This window comes from Mobula birostris, chromosome 4 (assembly GCF_030028105.1).
Source record: "Mobula birostris isolate sMobBir1 chromosome 4, sMobBir1.hap1, whole genome shotgun sequence".
Classification (NCBI taxonomy): domain Eukaryota; kingdom Metazoa; phylum Chordata; class Chondrichthyes; order Myliobatiformes; family Myliobatidae; genus Mobula; species Mobula birostris.
The window spans coordinates 185,037,647-185,062,336 of NC_092373.1; the positions used below are offsets into that span (position 1 = coordinate 185,037,647).

Below are 24,690 nucleotides of genomic sequence, written 5' to 3' on the forward strand. Positions count from 1 at the left end.
TCACTCACTACAGAGCCCCGCCTCTGCATGATGTCATTAATTTAAACTCGTCACTGAGGACAGGTTAAATCTCCTTCTATGCTAGAAGTGCCACATGACACATTCCTAAATTTAAAAAAAATCCACCATTTCTTTGAAAATGCGTTGCATGCAAATAAAACAGAAAAAAACTAGCGTCATCTCTTTGTGCAGTGATTGGCTGAAAAGAGGCTATAGGAACTAGAGCGCCACCAGCCATTGGTTCATTAGATGTCAATCGCATGGTGGACAGGCGGACCGTAATAGAATTGAATTTTAAGCAATTTAATCCTGTGTTTTTACCTTTGGATGCAATTGTCGATTGTACCTATAAATTCATTTACTTTTTATAATATTAAGATACTCAGATGACGTATGAAATTATTTCTACGTGTTTTACAAAAATGAAGCCGCCTCCTTTTTTTGATTGGTTAACGTACAATTTCTGACGCGTGCTGATCGGCAGAGGCTGTTGTCAATCAAAGAGCATTTCCGGTGTCTAGCCGGTGCTCTAACGATGGGGCGGCGGCGGAGGGTTGTCGCCGTTCAAATGGCGGCTGTCGAAGTCACCGGTTGAATCCTTGTTTGTTGCTTAACGTAGGCTGCTTGGATAATGGACAGCAAACCAGTGGTGAACGGTTATCATGACGGCCGGAGCGGGGAGCAGAGGGCAGTGAAGAGGGGGTGCGCGGCCGGGCAGGGGACGCCGGCCTCGGGATCCGGCCCAGATGAGGGTCGAGCGGCGGCTGGTAGGGATTCAATGCCGGGCAGCAGCCAGCAGAAACAGCGCCGGGAATCGGCCAAGAAGAACAGACCCCGTGAGTGTCTATGGGACCAGCGCCCCGGGGTGGGGAATGGTCTTGATGCTGCGGTCTAATGAGCCCCGTGTGATTTTATTTTAAATCTTGCTCTTTCCCCCTTTATTAATAAATTCAGCTTGGATGTTAAAATAATTTCGAGGCACATTAGGGTTAAGAGCTGCTAGATCGTTTTACTGTTTTTGTTTGATACGAATGTACTGGCTATATTTCAGAGCAATTTTTAAAAAAGGTTATGGGAGGCAGCTTTCGTATAGTTGCATATTGGTTACTGGAAGTAATCTAGAAACCTGTATTTATACTGGAAGCAGAAAATCAAATCCCATCATGAAAGCTGGTGAGTTTGAATTTTGTTAATTTATATAACAAGTTAGAATAAAATATGGGTTAATAATTATTAGATTAGATTCAGCTTTATTGTCATTGTGCTGAGTACAAAGCCAATGAAATACAGTTAGCATCTAACCAGAAATGCAAAGAATAGTGTTACTTAGAAAATAACTGCGAATAAGTAGTAAGTGCCACAGCACACAAATATAAAAGTACTGAGACAGTACAATACGGATGCAATACTGCTTAGCAATGTGATGTGAGGTTCAGCAGGGTCACAGCCTCAGGGAAGAAGCCCTTCCTGTGTCTGCTGGTGCAGGAGCCGAGGCTCCTGTAGTGCCTACTGGATGGGAGAAGAGTAAAAAGTCCATAGTTAGGGTGAGATGCATCCTTGATAATGCTTTTCGCCCTGCCCAGGCAGCGTTTATGGTAGATGTTCTCAATGGTGGGCAATTGGGTGCCGATAGTCTGCTGGGTTATTCTAATTTTTTTATCTAGTTTAGTTTTGGCTTTTTGTGAAGAAAAATCTGTACCGTTTAGGTCAATTATCTATTTACCAACCGCTTCTATTTGGTATTTGGGGATGGAAAGTGTCTGCCACATCACTGGTAACTGCTTCCTTAATCTTTTAGAGATTTGTGTGTGTGTAAGATACAAGGGGAATTCTGTAAGTATCAGCAGAGTAATTCTTCATGGTGCTGTATTGTATGAGGCAGCAGTTTCCTCGCTGTAATACAGGGCTTCCTCAATTTTCCTGTGACAGTTTTCAGTGAGTATTTTCAACTATGCTGGGCTGGATCAGCTGGAATCTGAAAGGCTGTTTCTTAAAATTGGTGAGATTAGAGATAATAGAATGAGGAGGTTGGGCAAAGATAAGATTCTCAATGGAAGGCAGTAAATTTTTGCAAATCTGTGCATCAGTATCCTGAAGCCTGAGATGGGTAGATTTTTAACATTTAAGCAATTCCAGCAAAAAGGTGGGAAATTAAGTGGGAACACGAGGAAATCTGCAGATTCTGGAATTTCAAGCAACACACGTAAAAGTTGCTGGTGAACGCAGCAGGCCAGGCAGCATCTATAGGGAGAGGTACAGTGGACGTTTCGGGCCGAGACCCTTTGTCAGGACTAACTGAAAGTGGGAATTTGTTTGTCAGTGAACAACCCTACAAACAAGCGGCCCACCTGTGCTACCAATCTTCACTTTCATTTCATTACATGGGAATCTTCAGGTAGTGCTGTTGCCTGTTGGTTCCAGCAACCTGAGTTCAGTCCTAATCTCCGATGCGCTTAATGTGAAACTTGATCTGTTACCCTCGGCACAGTAGTTTCTTCCCATATTCTAAAGGTGTGCTAGCTGATGGGTTATTTGGTAAATTATCCCCACGGTAGGTTACTGCAGGAAATGCAGAATGACATTGTTGTAAATATGAGTAAGATCAGCTCTGGAGAAATGGAGAGGAAAAATGATTGTTCTGACAGCTGGCATAAATTTGATAGGTCAGATCCTGAAATCTTAGTTTGTAATAAGATGAGCTCTGTCCTTGATCTTTGGCAGAAAGTTTGGAGACCATGTGCCCCATGATAATGTTGAGGAATTCTGAATTTCATGATTTCATGCGAGTGTTGCTTTAGACCAGGAGTCCCCAACCCTTTTTAATGCCATGGACTAATACCATTAAGCAAGGGTGTGTGCACCCCAGGTTGGGAGCCTCTGCTTTAGACTTTACTGTGCTGGACAAAGTTCTCTTGACTTGATGAAGCAGCTGATGAAATAACATTTTCTTACACTTTTCTGCTTTTGCTTTCAAACACTCTACGATGCAGTACAGATCCCATTAGATGAGGTTGGGATATTTTGCTGTTCACTCATGTCACTTGTACTTTCCATTGCCCTGCCCTAAGCCTTGCAACCCAGACTAAGTTTAACTTGGGGGTGGGGGGGGGCAGTGAAGCCTCCTAAAACATTGTTGAGCAGGCCACATGGATGAAACAACAAAATAGTTGTCAAAAACTACAGAGAAATGCCTACTTTGCCATTTGTCAACCCTGTCCTGCTTTTGGAATAAGACCATAAGATATAGGAGCAGAATTAGGTCATTTGACCCATTGAGTCTGCTCTGCCAATTCATCATGGCCGATGCAATTTTCCTGTCAGCCATAATCTCCTGCCTTCTCCCTGTATCCCTTTATACCCTGCACAATCAAGAATCTTATCAGCCTCTGCCTTACATAAAGACTTTGCCTCCACTGCTGCTCGTGGCAACGAATTCCACAGATTCATCACTCCTTGAAATTCCTCCATCTCCATTCTAAAAGGACACCCCTCTATTCTGAGGCTGTGTCCTCTGGTCTTGAACTGACTCAGCATAGGAAACATCTCATCCAAATGCTGTGCCTCTATTTAGATGTGTTCCTTTTCTCAGCTGGATTCTGTAGAGTCCATAGTGAGAGAATTAAAGATAAATATATATTAATAACAGAAGATGCTGCAACAGCTCAATGTTAATGAAACAACATCTAGGCTGAGAAACAGAACCGATGAAATGTCTGAACATGAGACTGCAGTTGCTGGAAATCCAGAGCAACACAAACAAAATGCTAGAAGAAAACAGCAGGTCAGGCTGCATCTATGGAAAGGAATAAAAAGGTGACATTTCAGGCTGACGTTTCATCAACTCTGATGTTTACTCTTTTTAAAGCTGTCAAAGGTTTCAAAGATACATTTAATGTCAGAGAAATGTATGTTATATACATCCTGAATGCTTTTTTTTCACAACCATCCATGAAAACAGAGGAGTGCCCCCAAAGAATGAACAACAGTTAAATGTAAGAACCCCAAAGTGCCCCCCAGCTCTACTCCCTCCCATGTGTAAGCGGCAACAAACAACAGTCCTCCCTCCACCCACCGGCAAAAAAAAAGCTTTGGCAACCGCCATCGAGCACTCAATGGCGTGAGCAAAACAACAGCAAAGACTTGCAGTACTCCAAAGACTACTTGTTCACCTGGCATTCGACATACCACAAGTGCTCTCTGTCTCCCTAATAGGAGAGAAAGAGGTACCTCCGTTTCCAGCGTGAAGGGAGACATAACAAACAACTCGCTGGTTTACGATGTTAAAAGTCCTTTGCGTCGCTTTTTCCGAGCTATGTGCCCAAACATCTCGGGTCTCTGGGCACACAGCCTTAGATCTTCCATCTCCCACGACACACTGGTCTTCTGCTTGGACACCGACCCCCCCCCCTCCGATCTGCCCCCCTCCAGAGCCACGAAAATTTGGTCCTCCGAAGGCAAGTGGAGCTCTTAGGCCGAGCCCTTGGCGTGCCGATCAATGGCCAGTTGTGAAACCCCGAGAGTGCGTCCCATTCCCGCAAAGAAATGTAGTCATTGTGTAACTCCAGGTCAGGGTCTTCAAAAGAACCCTGAAAGGGAAAAATAGAGATATTAAAGATAGAAATAGAGCTGTTTCCGAAGATGCAAGCAAAGCAGTCGCCATTAGGCATCATTAACCCTCCTAAGTTACGCCTTCTTGGATCAGACCTAACTTGAATATTTTGCAAACACGAGGAAATCTGCAGATGCTGGATATTCAAGCAACACACACAAAATGCTGGTGGAATGCAGCAGGCCAGGCAGCATCTATTTCTCGGCCCGAAACGTTGACTGTACCTCTTCCTATAGATGCTGCCTGGCCTGTTGCGTTCCACCAGCATTTTGTGTGTGTTGTTGAATATTTCTACCACTTTGATTTGATTGAAGTGTCAGAGTATGATTTCCTAGTTGGAGTTTGCCAGCACATTTGGGATTTGTTTTTGCTGCTTAATCTGAGTCCCTATTTCTTAAACCTGCTTGTAATCATTTCAATATTTACTTGGTGTGGATTTGGCCTTGTAATATTGTTACAAAACTGCATTTAGTGTTGATAGTTAAAGAATATCAGTCCTTGACCCATTCTGGTTTTGTTTATAACATTTTAATATTGGAATATTTGGGTTTTCTTATTTTTTGTTGTTCGAATCTAATTGGTTCATTAGTTGCTATGAGTTATCCAGCACTTATCATTGAATGGATTACTATTACTTGCATCTTGAGAAAAAATATTAGTCTAGTGAATGAGGATAAATTTTAATCCACAGTACAGTGTAATCTACATCACCTGGACTGTGTGTATTCACTGTGTTATTCTTCAGAATTAATCTCCATTTTGTTGAAGGACTAAATGTGCGGAAATCATTTCGATAAATGTATGAAAATCATTTCCTGTTGTGAACTGCATTGGTCACTTCACTGGATTAGATGTGACTGTAAGAGTAATTCGTGATGGTGCAATCTTGTATTCATATTGTGGTAGTTAATGCATCACCTGAAAATAATTTAGTCAGCATTGATTATGATTATCCTTGACTGAGGGTGAAGCACTGTAGCAACACACAGCAATACATTGGCCCATTTTCACACTCTAGGTTCAATGTACCAGGGATAATTGATAAAACACCTTCAAGGAGTGATGCCTCAAAAAGGCAGCATCCATTATTAAGGACTCCCATCACCCAGGTTATGCCTTGTTCCATTGCTACCATCAGGAAGAAGGTACAGAAAAATAAAGGCACACACTCAACAATTCAGGAACAGCTTCTTCCACTCTGTCGTCTGTTTTCTGAATAAACACTGAACCTGTGAATGCTACCTGATTACTTTTTTCTATTTTTGCACTACTTATTTAATTTAACTATTTAATATATACTTCAGTTAATTTTTTCTATTTATTGCATTATACCGCTGCTGCAAAATTAACAATTTTTAAACACTTGCCAGTGATGTTAAACCTGAATCTGAACAGCAGCAGAGCAAAGAATGGAAAAGAGTAAAGAATAAGACAGTTGTCTCCTTTTCTCTTCACACTTTTCTGTATTATGTGCAATTCTGGTTTTCCCATTACAGGAAGACTATAAACTTTGGAAAGGGCGCAGAAGAGGTTCACTAGGCTGCTGCCTGAATTAGAGGCTATGAGTTATTGGGAGGGGTTGGACAAGTTTTTTTGAGTGGTAGGTGCTGAGAATAAATTGCAGTAGGGGTGGGAGTTGAGGAAGCAGATTTGATGGAGGGATTTTAGAAGCAAGTAGACACATGGGTACTTGCAGAAGAAAATCAGTTTATTTCTGCATTCAGTTAAAAGACAAAGCTTGTTCTGTGCTCTACTGTTTTATGTTTTGTTCACTTGGGATTTTTGATGCCCTCTGCAATGAAAAATTTTAGTATTTCCAGTATGTGCGCTGGGGCATAAATTTCCACATTTGTAGGCTTGCTTGGATGTGACCAACTATTTTGTATTTCACTTTGCTGTAATTTTGATATTTTAAAGGATGTATGTGCAATTTACCTTAGTGATACTGACATACTTGGGAATGGTACTTTTCCTTAAATAACACCAACTAGAATTGTATTTGAATTCAATAACCAGAAAAATTAAAAAGACCATAAGACATTGGAGCAGAATTAAACCATTGGCCCACTGAGTCTGCTCCACCGTTTGATCATGACTGATCCATTTCCCGCTGAACTCCGATCTCTTGCCTTCTGTCCGTAACCTTTCATGCCCTGACTAATCAGGAACCTATCAACCTCTGCTTTAAACACACTCAATGGCCTAGTCTCCACAGCTACCCGTAGCAATGAATTCCACAGATTCACTACCTTGTAGCTAAAGAAATTCCTCCTCATCTCTGTTCTAAAAGGACCTCCCTTTATTCTATGCCTTCTGGTCCTAGACTCCCCCACTACAGGTAATGTCCTTCCCACATCCACTCTCAGTGAATTAAGGCTATACTTTGTACGCAGAGATGTTACAGTAACTTTTGTGTATTTTCTGGAGTTTATAAGCCATTCAAGCCAACCAGTTTTCAGTGAGTGTGGGTCTGTGGATTTTTCCAGAAAATTCTAGTCTTGAGGCTTACAGATGCAATTGTGTACTTTTGATACCTTGTTGGCCTGGCTATGTTTTGCATTTAACTTGTCATCAGTCAATGCATTATATCTTGATCTGAGTGGGTTAATAAGTCTGTTAAGGGAAATTTGATTGTTGGGTCCCAGGGGAAGCTTTACTTCTGTCAAGATGGTTGTACCACATTAAGGAAAGATAATTAATTGAGAATTATCTAGCTATTTCTTGATCTGCTTCTGACTATGATAGTTCTAGTCCAAGAAATCCTCATCTTTAAATCTTTAAATCTTTAATCTGTCTTTTTAAATCCCTTGCTGCTTAAGCACTCTGCTTTCTCATCCTATAGCCCTTGGGTGCCTGTATACTCTGGAGATTAACCTCTAGTTTAACTTCAATAGTTTCAGCTGCCTCAGCTCTGAGTGCAGATCACCATTCTGAACCACCATTCAAAATTTGAAAGCATGTTCCACTAGGCTCAAGGATAACTTCTATCCTGCTCTTGAAGAACTGTTGAATGGTTGCCTTGTATAAAATGGACTTTTGACCTCACAGTCTACCTTGTGACCTTGTATCTTATTGTCTGCCTGCACATTCTCTGTCTTAATAACTTTATTCTGTTAGTATTTTTCCTTGTACTACCTCAGTGCTCTATTGCCATTTATAAATGGTACATACAAGTTTTTCACTGCCCTCACATGACAATAATAAAATGATTACTTAATGACCTGTTCTCCTAATTTGTCCATCAGAAAAATCTGGGACATTGTTATACTAAAAGCTTATTTAATTCTTCTTTCTGAGGATGTGATAAATATAAAGAGGTTGGTAAGCTGATAAATTTTTAGAAGGCTTTTTGGAAGGTTGCACTAGAGCAGGGGTTCCCAACTTGAGGTTGACGGACCCCTCAGTTAATGGTAGGGGTCCATGGCACAAAAAAAGGGTTGGGAACCCTTACACTAGTGAATGGCTAACCAAATTAAACTGAATTGGGGGCTGTATACAGACATGGAATAGGAATTGGCATGAGACAGAAAGCAGACTAAAGCAGATGAACAGGCTGTGACCAATGAGATGCTACAGGGATTTGTGTTTGCAACGTCAATTTTTTGTAATCAGTAAAGATTTGGCTGGGGAGGGAACAAATCATCTGTGTCCTATCTCTGTTAGACTTCCCAATGAATGGTAGCACCCCATGATGTACTAAAGAATAGAATGACTTTGCTGTACTCACAAAGTGGCAGCAGAGTGAATAAGTACAAGCGTATATGCTATAGTTAGCAATGAGACTAGCCTCTTGAATAATTTGTATGGTTTTAGAATCCTTAAAGCAAAAGAAACAGTTTGTCAGTGGAGTGTAACAGAGATTCATTGGACCAGTACAAAGGATGGTTTTGTTGTGTGAAGCAAGAATAAGTAGTCTAATTTTATATTCTAGTATTGAGACCATCTCATCTAAGCTTATTAAATATGGTGAGGGGCTGTTATATTGAGTAACTTCTCCAGCTCCACTCAGATCAAGGATGTGGTAAGGGGACTTGCATGGACCCCAAGCAATGTGTTTTTTTTGTATGATATGTGGATCAGTATGTATCCGCTCAGCTTTTGTGGGTGCTGCTATGCCAAATGTATTGGTGCACTAGTGGGGGACTTGTTTCGTTGCTTACGCTATTTTACATCCTGCTCCTGCCTTCAAATAGTTTCTCTGGCTCTTGTTCTGGATCTCTTGCCTCCATAATGAGCCTAATGTTCTAAGTTTTCTTGGCTATACTTCCCAATCTGCTAAGAATTTCCTTTTCTAAATTTCTCTATTTGCTTTGAAGTTGACTTTCTACATGCATGACTCTGAAATATTTTTCAATGAATTGTGGCTTCCTTTTTGCCACAGTTGATAACTCTCAACTGTTAACATCAGAAACTTCTGCCTTTTTCCTCTCACCTGTTCCTTCCACCCACTAGTCTGTAAATTGAACAAATCATTCTGAGCAATTTCCACTGCCTGCAATCATTTCACCACCAAATACAGCTTGTATTCTCTTCCCTGTTTGACACTTCTAAGGGATCATCCCTTCCCTATTCACTTCATGACTCCATTGTCATCCTTTTGATTTCCACCAATTACTGTCTGGTGGCAGATTTCCCATGTAACAATGAAGTTCTACATCTCTTCTAATTTCTTCCCTTCATATGCCTGCTTTGAGGAGCACCAGTTTACCGTCCACAGGAATGATCCTGGGTTTTCCTGTTCCTCTTCCCACTCTGTCATCTTGCACTATTATAGAAAGGCGCAGGGTGATCTTGAGGAAAGCACCTCATTCTGTGGGCACATTTATTTTTACATCTTGCACTATTATAGCAAGACCCAGTGTGATCTTGAGGAAAGCACCTTATTCTGTGGTTTTCGAGATTCTATTCAATTCTCTAACTTTTGGTCTATTGCATTCTTGCATAATATCTTAATTTTTCTGTCTCCATGATCCCAGAAGACAAAGCTGTGCACCACCTGCATTTTTCAGCTCTTGTATCCTTTAATTATAATTTTTCCTCTAACTCCCCTAAATTATTCTTAAAATCCACAAATGGGTCATGTTCTCCCCTTTATCTGCCCCTGTGAATCGAATTGCTATTTATATTTTATCCTCAATGCACGCTGGTCTTGCTGTTAGAGGTACTGTCTTTGTTCTATCCATCCCTCTTTGTAACTTGATGCTAACTTGTTTCCTGTCCATCCCAGTTCTGACAAAAAATTATTAACCCGAAACATTGACTCTCTCTTTCCGTAGATGCTGCCTGACCTTTTGACAGCATTTTCTATTCTTTCTGACCAGGGTATGACAGACTATGTCTGTGATCTTTCTCCTGCTGAGGAGGCAAACAATTTCAGAATAAGGGCTAAGCCATTTACAAAAGATGAGGGAAAGCTTCTTTATGGAGGCTTGAGTTCATCCAATGCATATTAGTAGACTTGACTTGAAGGATGGGAAAGTAGTGTTAATGTAACAAATTTGCTGTGATCTCACTGAATGTAGGAGCAGCCTTGAAGATCCAGGTGTCTTGCTCCTGTTCCCATTGTTTGATCCTCTTCTGTTAAGAAATCTTGCCTTTTTTTTTTCTTTTGTAGCCTTTCCTTGGTTTGGCATGGACATTGGTGGAACCTTGGTGAAACTGGTTTACTTTGAGCCAAAAGACATCACTGCTGAGGAAGAGCAAGAGGAAGTAGAAAACTTAAGAAGCATACGAAAATATTTGACATCCAATGTGGCTTATGGATCAACAGGGACTCGTGATGTGCACCTTGAACTCAAAGACTTGACTATTTGTGGACGCAAAGGCAATTTGCATTTCATAAGGTTTCCTACTCAGAACATGCCAGCATTTATTCAGATGGGCAAAGCCAAACACTTCTCAAGTTTGCACACAACTCTCTGTGCCACTGGAGGCGGGGCATACAAATTTGAACCAGACCTACGGACAGTATGTATATTTTCTTTTCTCTTAACAAAATCCAAAGCCACATGTATTAATCTGCTAAATTGTTTTCCTGTCTTTAGCTCAGTTCAGTTGGTCTCAGTGTTAATGGACAAATCAATTTCTGCTTCAGCAGTAGTTTTTAAACTAGGGTTGTGATCCTTGCATGGTTGAAGGATGTTAAAAGATGTGTTGCCACCTCAACTCATTTAAATGTTTGTCTGCAGACTGGAAAATTGGTAATTATTTGATCATGAGGCTGAAATCATGTGAAGAGCGTGCCTGGGGTCGGGAGGTGGGTAGGAATTAATTCTTAAGGGGTGTGTGTACGCATAAGATCAAATCCATCATTATAAAATTCTTGTCTGCCCGGCTGCCAGTCCTGTGTCATGTTGCACTTGTTTTCATTTTCAAATAGATTTTCTTAAAATTTGGGGTCGCACAGTAGTGTAGCAGTTAGTATAACACTTTTAGAGTGACAGTGACCTTGGTTCAGTTCTGTTACTGAAGGTAAGGATTTTTGTCTGTTCTCCCAAAACTTCGTGGAGGCTTTGGTTTCGTCCCACATTCCGGATATGTTCAGGTTATGTGCACCGTTTGAAGGTTGCTGACTTAAATAATGATTTCTTTACAAGAATTTTGTATTGCTGTACTGAAATAATTTAAGTATCTTTAGATTCATACTTAGTTGCAGTAATTATTTTCTTGCAGAGGTTTTTTTGCTATCAGCAAAGAACAACTGGAGGTTGTGCTTGCTGGATGATTTCCATAGCTATTAAGCGTGTGCATTGATGAAATGAGTTTAACAATTTAATCTCCAAGGACACTTGGTAAAGTTAGTTCATTGAATAACCTGTATGATCTTTCTGGATTTTTAGTCTGTCATCTCATCCCAGAAGTGCATTTGACTATAAATGTAATTATATTATTCATTTGCTCTTTTTTCAATTTAGAATATATAAATCTTGCAAAAAAAAAATACAGGTCCATCAGCACACTTGGATGATCTGAATGATGATAGTATGAAATGAGACCTAGCAGTCTATGCTAGAATTTACAAGCTGAAGTTCTGGTCCCATAAGTCACTGTCATTGCCTTTTCCCCTTTTTATTTGAATCTTAAATGATTGTGTGCTTTTGGTACCTTCTTAATAATAACCATTTACTTTTCCTAACTTTTTAGTTGATTTTTCCTGCAATCATTTCATGCTTAGGAGAGTTTTGCCATATTATGTTCTATCATTAATCAATAGGTTTAAATTTGCAGGCTGTTTATTAAATAGGATTTCATTCTAATCTGATCTGACTTTTTATCCTCAATTGAATTAATATAAAGTATTGGAGATTTGATTTTAAAACCAGCAAATAACCACTGAAGTAGTAGGTACTTGAAGGTTAAGTAGAAATAAAGCAGTAAAAACAGATATTTCCCTACTCTGATTGGTATTTGACTAGTCACACTATTTTGGTTCCATTGAAATGGCTGTGGATAAATCAAATAACTTGGCAGATTTTATTCTGCATTTGATCTGCTCCACAATGAGAGGAATGTAGTATTCACTGGTTTGCTGAGCTGATGCCTGCTTATTGAGTGAGGTAACTTCTACCCCTTTACAGTTAATATTTCTACTTGAGTAGCCTGGTGACATTACATTGCTAAATTATGTAATTTACAGGTTTTGAGATTCTTGCAGTAATCAACACGCAAATTCTAGTTTTGAAAAGTTTTACTATGAGAGTTCTTCGGTAGGATTTATGATGCTTTTATAATGGATTTGGATGTTACTGCATGTGCTTCCTTTAGATTAGAGCTCTATGAAGGAAATGAAAAATATCATTTTCAGTAGCAACTTGGATTGAGGAAAAAATAGTTGGGATAAAAACTTTTTAAAATTGTTGCAAGTGTTACTTCATACTGAAGCTGGTTTGAGTATACTAAAAAAAAAAAAAAAATTTTCCAGATTGCTAACCTGCAGCTTCGAAAACTGGATGAACTTGACTGCCTTATCCATGGAATGATGTACATTGATGCAGTAGGCTTCAATGGGTGTGCAGAGTGCTACTACTTTCAACATCCAACTGATCGAGAAAGATGCCAAAAAATGGCATGTGCTTTGGATAATCCGTATCCATTGTTACTGGTGAACATCGGATCAGGAGTCAGTATTCTTGCTGTATACTCGAAGGATAATTACAAGCGGGTAACTGGCACCAGGTAAGCAACAAGTACAGCAGATACTTCTAAAATGAATGTGATTGCCATGCCTTAGAGTAGTGTTTGTTTCACTGGGCAGCCTGAAATGCCCATATAATGAGTAGAGAATATAACTTTAATATTCTGTTCTATTTAACACTTGTGCATAAACTGTTGTTTCATGAGGTGTGTAGTTCTGGTTGCCTAAGAAGGATGTGAAACCTTAAGAGCAGGATTCCCAACCTGGGGTGTCTTGGACTTCTTGCTTAATGATAATCGGTCCATGGCATAAGAAAATGTTTGGGAACCTCTGCTTTAGAGACGATGTCTTATGAGGATGGGTTGAGCACACTGGGGCTTTCTCTTTGGAGAGGAGGATGAGAGATGACTTGATAGAGGGGTGCGAGACAATAAGAGGCATAGGTCGAGTGAGTAGCCAGACTTTTACCCAAGGTGGAAATGGCTAATACAAGGGGGCATAATTTTACAGTGATCGGAGGAAAGTATAGGGGGGCATTCCAGAGGTACTTTTTTTACGAAGTTGTAGATTCATGGAACACCCTACGGGTGGGGGGGGGGGTCATTTAAGAGATCCTTAGGTAAGCAAATGAAAGAAATATGCGGGGCTGTGTGGTAGGGAAGGGTTGTATTAATCTTTGTCAGTTAAAGGGTTGCTACATGGGCTGTAAGGCCTGTACTGTGCTGAACTGCTCAATGTTCTATATTGAGAATTTGAAGAATGTGGGGGTCTGCCGACGGGATGCTTGCTACTGCTTTGATTTTGGTGAGCATGACACTAACTGAAGCAGCAGATCAAGCTCCAGATCAAAGTCGTGCTATTCTACACACTGCAACAAAATCGGGAATATGCTGGAGTGAAATGTTGCTGCAGCTGTGCTCCTCACTGAGGATCCTAGCAACTCGTCTCATTTCTATTGATTTAACTTGATATCTGAGCCTCCATCTTCACGTCAGCAGTATAAATGGTAAAGGCCATTTAATTCAATAGGTTACTGCTCTTAAATTTAAATTTGTTTTGCTTTAGTTACAGTAGTTCATCCTTATGTTTTAAAATTAATGCTTTAAATTTATGCTATTTTTAAATTTCCACTGAATGTCAGACATTTAAAAACTATGATGATGTCTTTAAGAAAAGCGAGTTGTCAGACAATTACGGTAGTGCTTGTGGGTGATTGAGGCTGGTGGAAAGCAGTAAAGGTTTCACACGAGTCATGTCCATTGCATGAAATATGTAGGGAGAGTGGGTCTGATGGTATGATCCATTTCATAGTGATTAGGTTATTTGCTTCATCAGTTTATTCCTTCAGTGTCCAACTTTTAATTACTGTGGTACCTAGACTTGATATTTTAATCTGTCTTGTATCTGTAATGTTTATCTTTAAACATTTATATGGCTTAAATTATCAGATGCAAAATAGTCTGAATGTAATTCCATTGCGCTGTGTCACAAAAAACTGTGGGTCAGTTGTTTAAGAAAAATAACAAGATGGCTTGAGTCGCAAAACTAGACTGAGGTGCTTTTATTTACCTCAAAACAAGACAAAAACTGGGAAAAAAACTAATATATACATATAGCCACCCTCAGACTAAACACAAAAGAAAACTAACCCCAAAGCCTTGGTAACCTGAGGCTTATAACTGCTAAGCCCCGCCCCCTAGACCAATGAAAAGCTAATTAACTCAATTATCCAATTAAAGATGGTATCCTCCACCATCAGCACACTGTGCAGGTTGCTGCTGACTCTATATGAGACAGCTCCATGCAGCAGCTCTGTTTCAGACCCAGTCACTATTACTGCTGGGGACGAGTGTTTTACCGAGTGAGCCATGTGCCGTCCGTAATCAGTGATGGGCCTTCGTCGCATTACCACCCTCCTCTCCTGCAGCCGCAATGTTTGGCAGTCTTGACAGTAAGTCCGTTGTGATGTTCTCCTTGCCTGCTTTGTGCCGCACACAGAACCTGAAAGGTTAAAGTTCCAGGTACCACCTAGTCACCCTGGCATTCCGATCCTTCATTGTCTGGATCCAGGTCAGGGCTCTTCTTGGCCTAGTGGGTTGTCATATAATGCTAACTTGATCATTCACAGGAAAAATCTATGCTTAATTCTGCAGAAACCTTTACTGGTTTTCAACCTTGAATCCTTGAGTCATTAGTGTATTTTGTAGTTTGTGCATTTTTTAACAGTGGAAATATTTTACTGTCAATTGCAAAAGGAAATGAGTTTTTATCAGACCAACAAATACTGGGTTGATCTGAGACACAAATGATGTTTAAACTTCTTTTAAATCCTGATCCCACTTGACTGAGAAGTTTTAAAAATTAAATGATCTGGGGCATTTCACAAATTTAATCATCAAAATGTGGTTTGTTGATTGCCTCTCCTTTTCATGACTTGATTGTTTTCAAAAAAATCTTATTGTTAATGCAAGTATCTAGACATCACAATGTTGCTATTTCTGCAGCATATTTTCAGGACAAATACCAAAGCCTATTCCATGATCTTCTGCAGTGGTGTGCAAACTTTGTACTTCCTGGCCTATGCACCCTCTATTCCAACAATGATTTTCGGCCTGTATTTAGTGCCTGTATGTATCCTAAACTGTTTTAAAACCCTGATTTTAATAATTATTTTCATTCTTTATCTGCCTTTAAGCAGCCTTTTCATGAGGTTGCAATAATTTTTCTGTATTGAAGCAAATGCTTTTCTGAAGTTTTGCTAAATCAGGAATATAGATGGAGGTTTCTCAATCATAGAAAGCCTTGATTTGGCAAGAACAAAACAGCTGAAAATAGGTTTCTAAAACAGGCTTCTTGCTGTGGTCTACCTTTTTGTGTGTGTGTGTGTGTCTTTTACAGTCATACTTCCATCCACCCACCACTATTCCACATACCCCACTCCCCAACTGCTTTCTTGCTCCTCTGCCCCAGGGAAAGGATGATTGAAGAATTTGAATGCTTAATTGAGAAGTCTGCATTTTTCAATTATTAATAACACACCTGTGTAAAAGATTGGAACACTTTACACCAAAGCTGCTCGTGTAATTATTATTCAAAGTAATTGTGTTTGGAAACTTATTTTTTTCTGGGTAAGATTTTTATCTTGGAATAGAAGTGCTGATATCTCATCTTTTCTTTTCCCTACTGTGAAGTGAAATGCTCAAGCAGAGGTTTGTGGCTGCATCTAGCACCTCAGCGAACTTCAGCCATGGAATACAGTAGATGGAAGCATAATTTGAAATGCTATTTGTTATAATATCAATATGCCATAATCTTCAGAGATCAGAAAATGTTCCTTGATGTGCTAAAGGTGGTTAACATGACGGCCACAGTAACGAGATGCCTTTACAGCTTGGGGCATTGGAGTTTGGAGTTCTGATTCTGATCCCACATTCCAAAGACATACCAGTTGGTAGGTTAATTGGTCATTGTAAATTGTCCCGTGATTAGGTTCAGGTTTGATAGGGTGGGTTGCTGGGTGGTGCGGCTTGTTGGGCTAGAAGGGCCTGATCCATGCTGTATCTCTATAATACATACATTCATTGCTTCTATTTTCAAAGCATGCCAGTAGATGGTGCAATTGCAATAGTAATTGTATAACAAGTTACTGGGGGGAAAAAATTGTTTAAGCTTGCCCACAAATAATATGTAAGACACGGGATTGAAAATTTTTTCCTAACCCACCTCATGAAATGTTTTTTTCAGTCTTGGTGGTGGAACCTTTCTCGGTCTTTGCTGCCTCCTGACTGGTTGTTCAACCTTTGAAGAAGCCCTTGAAATGGCATCACTTGGAGAAAGTACAAAGGTGGATAAATTAGTAAGAGATATCTATGGTGGAGACTATGACAGGTTTGGACTTCCAGGCTGGGCTGTGGCATCCAGGTGAGAGTGTTCTTTGATTATTTTTGCCCTTGTAAGGAAATATAGTATTTTTAAAAGAAAATTTAGTTTGTGTTGACCAACAAATGTTTGCAATTTAAATTTTCTTCATTTTTGAAATATTTTCAAGCTATATGCAGATTTTCAACAATGTATGATTTTTTAAAAAACTGCACAGTAAATGAAAGGTATTTCTAAAAGGAAAAAAATGAGAACCTATGTATAGCTCATTGATTTCTATTCCTGAAATATTCTCCTTGCATTTAGAAAGAGCATAATGTCTTGTTGAAGATTTTTGTATTTGGAGCATCAGATTTCAAATTAACTTGATCCAGGTGCTGCTTAATTACTTTACTCTAACTTGATCTCTGCACTCTGATCAAGTACCAATTCTTTAAACAGAGAGTACATAAGTTATTTGACTGTGACAGTATCACAGTTGAACCTAATTCTATGTGCAGCGTCCATTAGGGGTCACTAGATACCCAGGAGCGTGAAAACAATCCTTGTAGGATAGGAACATGATCTAAAGCAGAGGGTATGTATAGGGTTCCATCAGCATTACAATAATTGTGGCTTTTTTTATAGGGGCACACTAAATGCTGTTTTAAAAAGCAACAAAAAATGCCTAAGGAGGTGGGTTAAGATGCAATAGCTGTCAAAGTTATGAAGTTTTCAGATGACGTGTTAATCCTCAAGTCTTAAAAAAAAATTTGCTTTTCCAGGTGATAACAGCAGTTTATAATGATTTGTAGTAATTGGAGTTAAAATTGTCGGATTGCCCCAATAGTGGGACTGGTAGTATAGAACTGAATCAATTGTATCTTTCCAAAATACGCAGTTTGAACCTTTGTTTCCTTCTCTAGTTTTGGCAATATGATGAGTAAAGAAAAACGGGAAGCAGTGAACAAAGAAGATTTGGCTAGAGCAACTTTGGTCACCATCACAAACAACATTGGCTCCATAGCCAGGATGTGTGCACTGAATGAGGTTGGAACAGTTTTGAAACTCTTTTTGTCTGTAATGTGAAAGAATCAGCATAAATTCTATTTGTGTACAGTCGTTGAGTGGATCTGGCTGGCATTAAACAAATGTTTAATTAAAAATGTACTCAGAAAAGTTAAAATTAAAGGAAATATTTAAGATTTTGCTATGGTAGTGGTGTGGAGAACTTTTTAAATTATTAAATCATTATGCAGGGGCCAGTCATTCAGCTTTGTCAGTTCCTTGTTTTTGAAGAATTCATTCAAACTAATAGGGATTTGCCCAAAGGAAGAAAATTTGCTTTGTGTTTTCAGCTTCTTTACAGTGCTGCCTTGTAGCATCCAGATCAAGCAGCATTGTACAGGGCTATGAAAGCACCAGGGCCTATACTGCAAGTGCCAGTTGGGTAGAAATGCAAATATTTAAGTTGATTAATGAAGTTCCAGATAAAGAATAAGGATATGGATTAAATATTAACAGCTCAACTTTAAAGTACTGTAGAGCCTCAGTCTATTAAAGAGCTTCTTAACCTCACTTCACAATGATCAAAATGAGTAAACTGTCTAAGACTTACATGGAACCACCAGAGTGCTAATCTGTTGCAACATCTGATTGGTTCTTCATATTTGGCAGACCAGGAAATAGTAACTGTAAGCTTGTGTTGAAATTTTGGTGTTTTTTTTTTAAACCTAAATCACTACTTAGCAAAGACTTTATCTGGTTTGACCTTGATCATTCCCATTGAAGTTCAAAGAATCTATAATTTTCTAGCCCATCATCATAATTTGCTTGATGTTATGGATTTTTTAAACTTTCTAAAGCCTAACCGTGTTCCTGAAGCAGGAACTTGACCCTTCAATTACATAATTATCTTAAGACTGAAAAGACTACAATAAATTGGTCTAAGTTAAGAAATTTGGTAAAAGTTCTATTTATTCTCTTGATAACAGCTGTATGTTTATAGATTGTATCGTTTATTTCACTTGGTTGTATGTTCATTCTTTATGGGTCTTTCCAGGAGAATTTTCTGACAGCTATTCATTATGGTTGATGATGTTTATGAACAACGTAATCAGCCTGTTACTAACTAGCTGGTAATTGCCATCGCGATTACAATGGTGAAGCCTTTGCTAAAGCAAGGCAGTTGAGTACTAATGATTTGAGGGGGTGAGTTAAGATCCCAAGAAAATATTGAAGAATCTAACAGCTGGAAAAAAGCTACTTTCGTCATGTTTTGGCAGCCAAATCTGTTGAAGACATTGTCCCTGCTGTTCAGAAAATCAAAATATTAACAAATCTGTTGAATGAGGTGATTAAATTGATTAACAGACACTTATTAACAGTTTTAAACTTCTGTTTATGTGTATAAATTCAAGATTTTTCTGTTAATGCACTATTTCTCCTATAATTTTCATGTTTTATGTTAATGCATTTCAGATTATTGCTTTGTTGTGTGTATGCTTTGTAATTGTCTTACAATCTCGCATGTTAATTTTTTTAGGCTTGTCTATATGAGATCTTGTGTGACATTCTGCACCATTTTCATCCCTCTTAAATTACTTAAGATCTTTGTATACTTCCATCTTTTAGTAGATTAGTAGATCTTAACAAATTTGTTAAGTTGGTGATTACTTCTATTCAGTACGTTTTGATGATTGGCCTTTGGTGTTCAAAGTGAATTACCTCCTGGAAATGACTGAAAAGCAGACCTGCATTTAATTTACACTGATTAATCCGCTCAAGCTGCTTGTGTTGTCATTATATATTAAATTTTCCAAGTACATGGGCCTTTATCACTTTAACCCATTATTCGTGGCCTTCTGTTTTTTAAGGTGCATTTAGTATTTTCATTAGCCTTCTAGAAGCTCTCTGGAACCTTCTTTCAGTGTATTTTTTTATTGTCGTCCACAAACCCTTTGCATTGAAGGCTAACGTGTTTTGCCATGCTAGTTGCTTGTTGTAACCATGCTAAATTTTAGTGACATGCATAAGGGCATCAGGTCCAGATATATTTCTACTGTTTGTTAACCAGCCCCCAATCCATGCCTAGTTGTCATCTTCATTTCCATGTGCTGTTTTTAAACTCTTTGTACTGTATAGATCTATTTACTGTTTCTAGGAAGATTTGTGCATGTTGTCAGACATTAGTTTAATTTCTGAGCTGTTTCCTTTTCTCCAAATGCCTGCAACGATCCAATGTTATTTAAGCTTTTCTCTATAGTGTTTACATTCTGATGTTCATTGGCTTCTTATTGATTTCAGGGTGGTCCTCTGAATTCTGATTTTTTTTTTCAATCCTTTGCAGTTATTGTATCATTGAAAGCTTTTTCCTTTGATCTAATACAGTGGATTCTGGTTATTTGGGACTAGACAGCGGGGTGACCTGTTGGGGCACCCTTTGAGAGAAGGGTAGTGCAGTCTGATGTGACCAGAATGAACATTAAATTTTCCTGAATGCTATTGGTATTGCTTTGCTTTGGAAACTGAAGTGGAAAACCTCAGTTTATTAAAGAAGAATGACGCGTAGCAATGCAAATATAGCTGCTCCTCATTTAACAAAGGACACTTTTGACGGCATCATTTCTGGTTTATCTGCCACCCTTGTGCATCTCGTTGTCATCCTGGAGACATGCAGTCCTTTCATCCCCTGTCTCTTCATCTCTTCTGTTTGTTGTTTGTCTCTGAGACGTGCATGCCCCTCCTCCTATCTCCTCTTCTCTCATCTTTTTTTGTCCTGACTCTTCGATCCTGGAGTCATGCGGCCCTGGCCTCATCCGATTCCTGTTCTCTCCCTCTCCTTGCCGCTTCCCAACGACGTTCGGCATCCTCTCTTGACCACACAGCATAATTAGGCTGACTTTTTTTTACCCTAATGCTGGATAGAAGATACAAAGCAGTAACACCAAATGATGCTGATTATTGTTGATGATGTGGTTGGCGCTCTCCTAAATGGACGTGATATAGTCACTGCTGTCCTTTGACTGTAGCAAAGTGTTTTATGGGTGTCTCGAAGTACGTCATTACAATAAGATTTAGTTATCTCATTGATGGGTGGCAGTTAGATCTGTCCCAATCCTGCACATGCTGATGGTGATTAGCAGAATGTGACCTCTCAAAATAGAGCTGCTCTGCCCTTTTGCTCCGGTAGGTGTCACTGCTGTGGCTGGCCATCTGCATGCGTTGGGCTGTTGCGTCCCGATTTCTGTGATGGCGGATTGGCTCTCGGGTTAAAAGGGAGCCTGTTGATTTTTGTGAATGAGCAATTTTATACGAATATATAACCCTGAACTTTGCCTGCATTCTGTAAGCGCATTTTAATTCGATTTAGCCAAAAAAAGTTCCGCTGTAATGCACTGTTTGCGCTAATTGGAGGTCACAAGCAGACAGACACAGCATGAGAGTTTTAGTATTATATAGATGCATCGGGACTGGAACATTTTGGCCCAATTACACAGGTGCCCCAAAAAGTCAGAGGTTCATGGAAATAGTTTAAAAAGGTATTAAAAAAGAAGGCAAACTACCATATAACCGAGTAACAAATTATCTTTTTAACTGAAACACTAAACAAGTTAAAACACTATCAAGACTACAACAGTTCTATAAAACTGTATTAGTTCCTAATAGTTATCGACAGAGGAATTCATCCAGTGTATGCTGGCACATTCTTTTGTAAATGAAGAAAATCACTACAATCTAGTGTAGGTAGATAATGGATTGCTTTCAAACAATGCTTTCTGTGATTGAGTCTTCCAAATCTTCATATTGTAACATTCAAATTGATTGTCGATACCTTCAAATACTTTGTAGTTCCTAACTTGAAGTAATGAAATAATTTCATGTTTACTCCAGCTGTTTCTGGCATCTTAAGCCTGAATGCTTGAAACTGCAGTGAGCAAAACTGTTTGGAATTGTCTTAATGCTTATTTCTCGCCAACTATCGGTGACAAAAATCACTGCTTTTTGATTAGAAACACACGTGACTGATGCCATTTAAAAACATTGCTCTAAGTACAGGGCAGTGGATGTGACTGGCGCTGGTTAGAAACTGGCAACAGTCTGCTGTCACAATTAGGTGACAGTGTTTTGAATTAACAAAGGAAATCCCAACTGTTTTCATGATTAATTTTGTTCTTTAAAAATTGTCCCAAATAAGCAGCTGCCTTGATTAACTAATGATCCAATAAACTAGAATCCACTGTACTGCATTTTAATTTCTTGATAGCCATGTTTGGACTACTTCTGATTTTTTATTAAGTATCAGTCTGATTTATTATATATCCCTTAAAAGGCTCAATGTGTTAATTCCTCAGTTGTTTTTCTATGCCTTTGTTTCCCTACCTACCGTATCCAACTCTGAATTCAGATTGGACTAAATTGTTTTTAATATTGATACAAAATTTTTAAATTTAGTGATCTCTCCTGAAATCTCTGGAACTTCAAGGTTATTCATTAATAACCATTACATAGAACCAAGGCCTGTTCCTTAGTAGGTCTTCAACACATTGATCCAGGGGGTAATCTGGAGTACTCCTTCCCTATGATACTATTTAAGGTTTGTCCAGTCTTTTAAGATCTATGGTCCTCATGATTACTATATTACACTTGTAACATTCACCTCTTCCCAGATTTATACTACGCCCTATATCACCGTGCCTGAGGGGAAGGGTGACGCCCATCATTATCTTGTCTGTCTGTCTAATGCTGCTACTTGGCTCCACCCAAACTGATTCTATTACTTCTTGAGCTATTCTTTTTTACTGTCATATCCAATTGGATATTAATGGGTACATCTCAATTTTCCTTCATTTTGTCTGTTTTTAAGTTGAATTTCCAATAATATTTTATTTGCTGTCTTGGTTAATCTGCAACTGTTTCTGTAGTGGCTAAAGAATCATATCCACTTTTTGTGCCATTATCTGCATGCTGTATTCACTAGAGATTAATTACAAACATTCTGCCATTTATCCCATTATCTGACTCTATTTCTGTATGACATGTCCTCTTCTGACAGTATTGATTATAATTAATCATGTTGCTATTATGTCCTAATTTTTTAAATGTCACTTGAACTCTTGTGTGCACTCCTCCCCTGTCTTGTTAGCATTTGCCTTAAAGCCTTATCCACAGATCTAATTGTTTAATTTTCACTGGCATTGATCCCAATCTATTTCAAGTGAATCCTGTCCCAGTGAATAAATTCCTTTTTCCAATGATGATGCCAGTGCCCTGAGCATTGAAATTCTTTACTCCTACATCAGTCTGAGTTGCTTAGTCGACTTTCTGGTAATTGTCCCTATGCCTCATGAAGATCCAAGATTTTCAGCTTTGGATACTGAGGAGAGCTATTTTCCAAGAGGTATTTAAGTCTTCAGATTTCTTCCCTTAAATACCTCATACCCTTCCACTCATATTTTTAAGTGCCGAACTCTTATCATCTATCCTTCATTATTGTGACATACCAATGGTAAAACAAACTTCAGAGTTCTTGGAGGAAATAAATTGTACATTTTTCCTGTGTGGCTTGCTGAAGTTTACAATTCAGTTTTGTGTGTCCTCATTTATGTTTTTGGAGTTAAAATGTGTACTTCCATTTCAAATAACTTGCATTTTGTTTTTTTTTCCCCTGTGCCTAAAGCTTATAATTTTTCTTGTTTAGAACATTAACAGAGTGGTGTTTGTTGGTAACTTTCTAAGGATCAATACTTTATCTATGAAGCTATTGGCCTATGCTTTGGATTATTGGTCAAAGGGACAATTGAAGGCATTCTTTATGGAACATGAGGTGAGCTGTTCTTTCTTTCAAGAAAGTTTACTTGGAATATTTTGAAAAGGACTTCTGTATCTGTGAATTACATAGATGAGTTGACATTCTGATGCTACATAGCAAGATTGCATGATTGTTATTCTGACAGTTTTCTTTGTTAATAACAATCATGATGCATACTTGTTTACCTCTTGCAGTATAGTTAACAACTCTGGAATATTGTCTGGGTTTGAATCTAATGATGTATTCTGATTTAGATAAGTGACTGCATGAAGAATCTGAATTCCCGACCAAGATGGATTAAAAAAAAGCAATAAATTAGCTAAAATATCATTAGACCTGTGGTAAATTGGTAGGGAGTTTAGAGCCAGTGGTTGGTGAATATGTAGAATTCATTGCCCCAGACGGTTGTGGAGGCTGTCATTAAGTATATTTAAAGTGGAATTTGATAGGTTCTTGATTGGACAAGGCATCAAAGGTTATGGGGAGAAGGCTGGGAATGGGGTGGAGGGATAATCAAGTCAAGTCACTTTTTATTGTCATTTCGACCATAAACTGCTGGTACAGTACACAGTAAAAACGAAACAACGTTCCTCCAGGACCATGGTACTACATGAAACAACACAAAACTACATAGACTAAGTGAGACAATACAAGGCTGCACTAGACTATGTAAAACACAAAAACTACACTAGACTACAGATCTACACAGGACTACATAAAGTGCACAAAACAGTGCAGGGCAGTACAATAAATAATAAGACAATAGACACAGGATAAATTACAATATAATAATGATGTAGATGTCAGTCTAGACTCTGGGTATTAAGGAGTCTGATGGCGTGGGGGAAGAAACTGTTGCACAGTCTGGTCGTGAGAGCCCGAATGCTTTGGTCCTTTTTCCAGATAGCAGGAGGGAGAAGAGTTTGTATGAGGGTTACGTGGGGTCCTTCACAATGCTGTTGGCTTTATGGGTGCAGTGTGTGGTGCAAATGTCTGTAATAGCGGGAAGAGAGACCCCGATGATCATCTCAGCTGACCTCACTATCCGCTGTGGGGTCTTGTGATCCGAGATCATGCAATTCCAGAACCAGGCAGTGATGCAGCTGCTCAAGATGCTCTTGATACATCCTCTGTAGAATGTGGTGAGGATGGGGGGTGGGAGATGGACTTTTCTCAGCCTTCTCAGAAAGTAGAGACGCTGCTGGGCTTTCTTGGCTATGGAGCTGGTGTTGAGGGACCAGGTGAGATTCTCCGCCAGGTGAACACCAAGAAATTTGG

The 24,690-nt window shown here is 39.0% G+C and overlaps 1 protein-coding gene across 4 annotated transcripts in view; it reads left to right on the plus strand.

The window, feature by feature from the left end:
- The first annotated feature begins 515 nt into the window (after nt 1-515).
- The window catches only part of LOC140196839 (pantothenate kinase 3-like), a 63,083-nt gene continuing 38,908 nt past the window's right edge, over nt 516-24,690 (plus strand). For 2 of the 4 annotated variants that reach the window (XM_072256686.1, XM_072256687.1), the window contains exons 1-6: nt 516-836; nt 10,224-10,576; nt 12,531-12,784; nt 16,488-16,664; nt 17,528-17,651; nt 23,302-23,427. In XM_072256686.1, coding sequence (XP_072112787.1) covers nt 632-836; nt 10,224-10,576; nt 12,531-12,784; nt 16,488-16,664; nt 17,528-17,651; nt 23,302-23,427 — 1,239 coding nt within the window. In that variant the 5' untranslated portion in view covers nt 516-631. Of the gene's footprint in view, nt 837-1,097; nt 1,174-10,223; nt 10,577-12,530; nt 12,785-16,487; nt 16,665-17,527; nt 17,652-23,280; nt 23,428-24,690 lie in introns of those variants that run through there. The other 2 variants (XM_072256690.1, XM_072256688.1) reach the window with 2 other exon arrangements.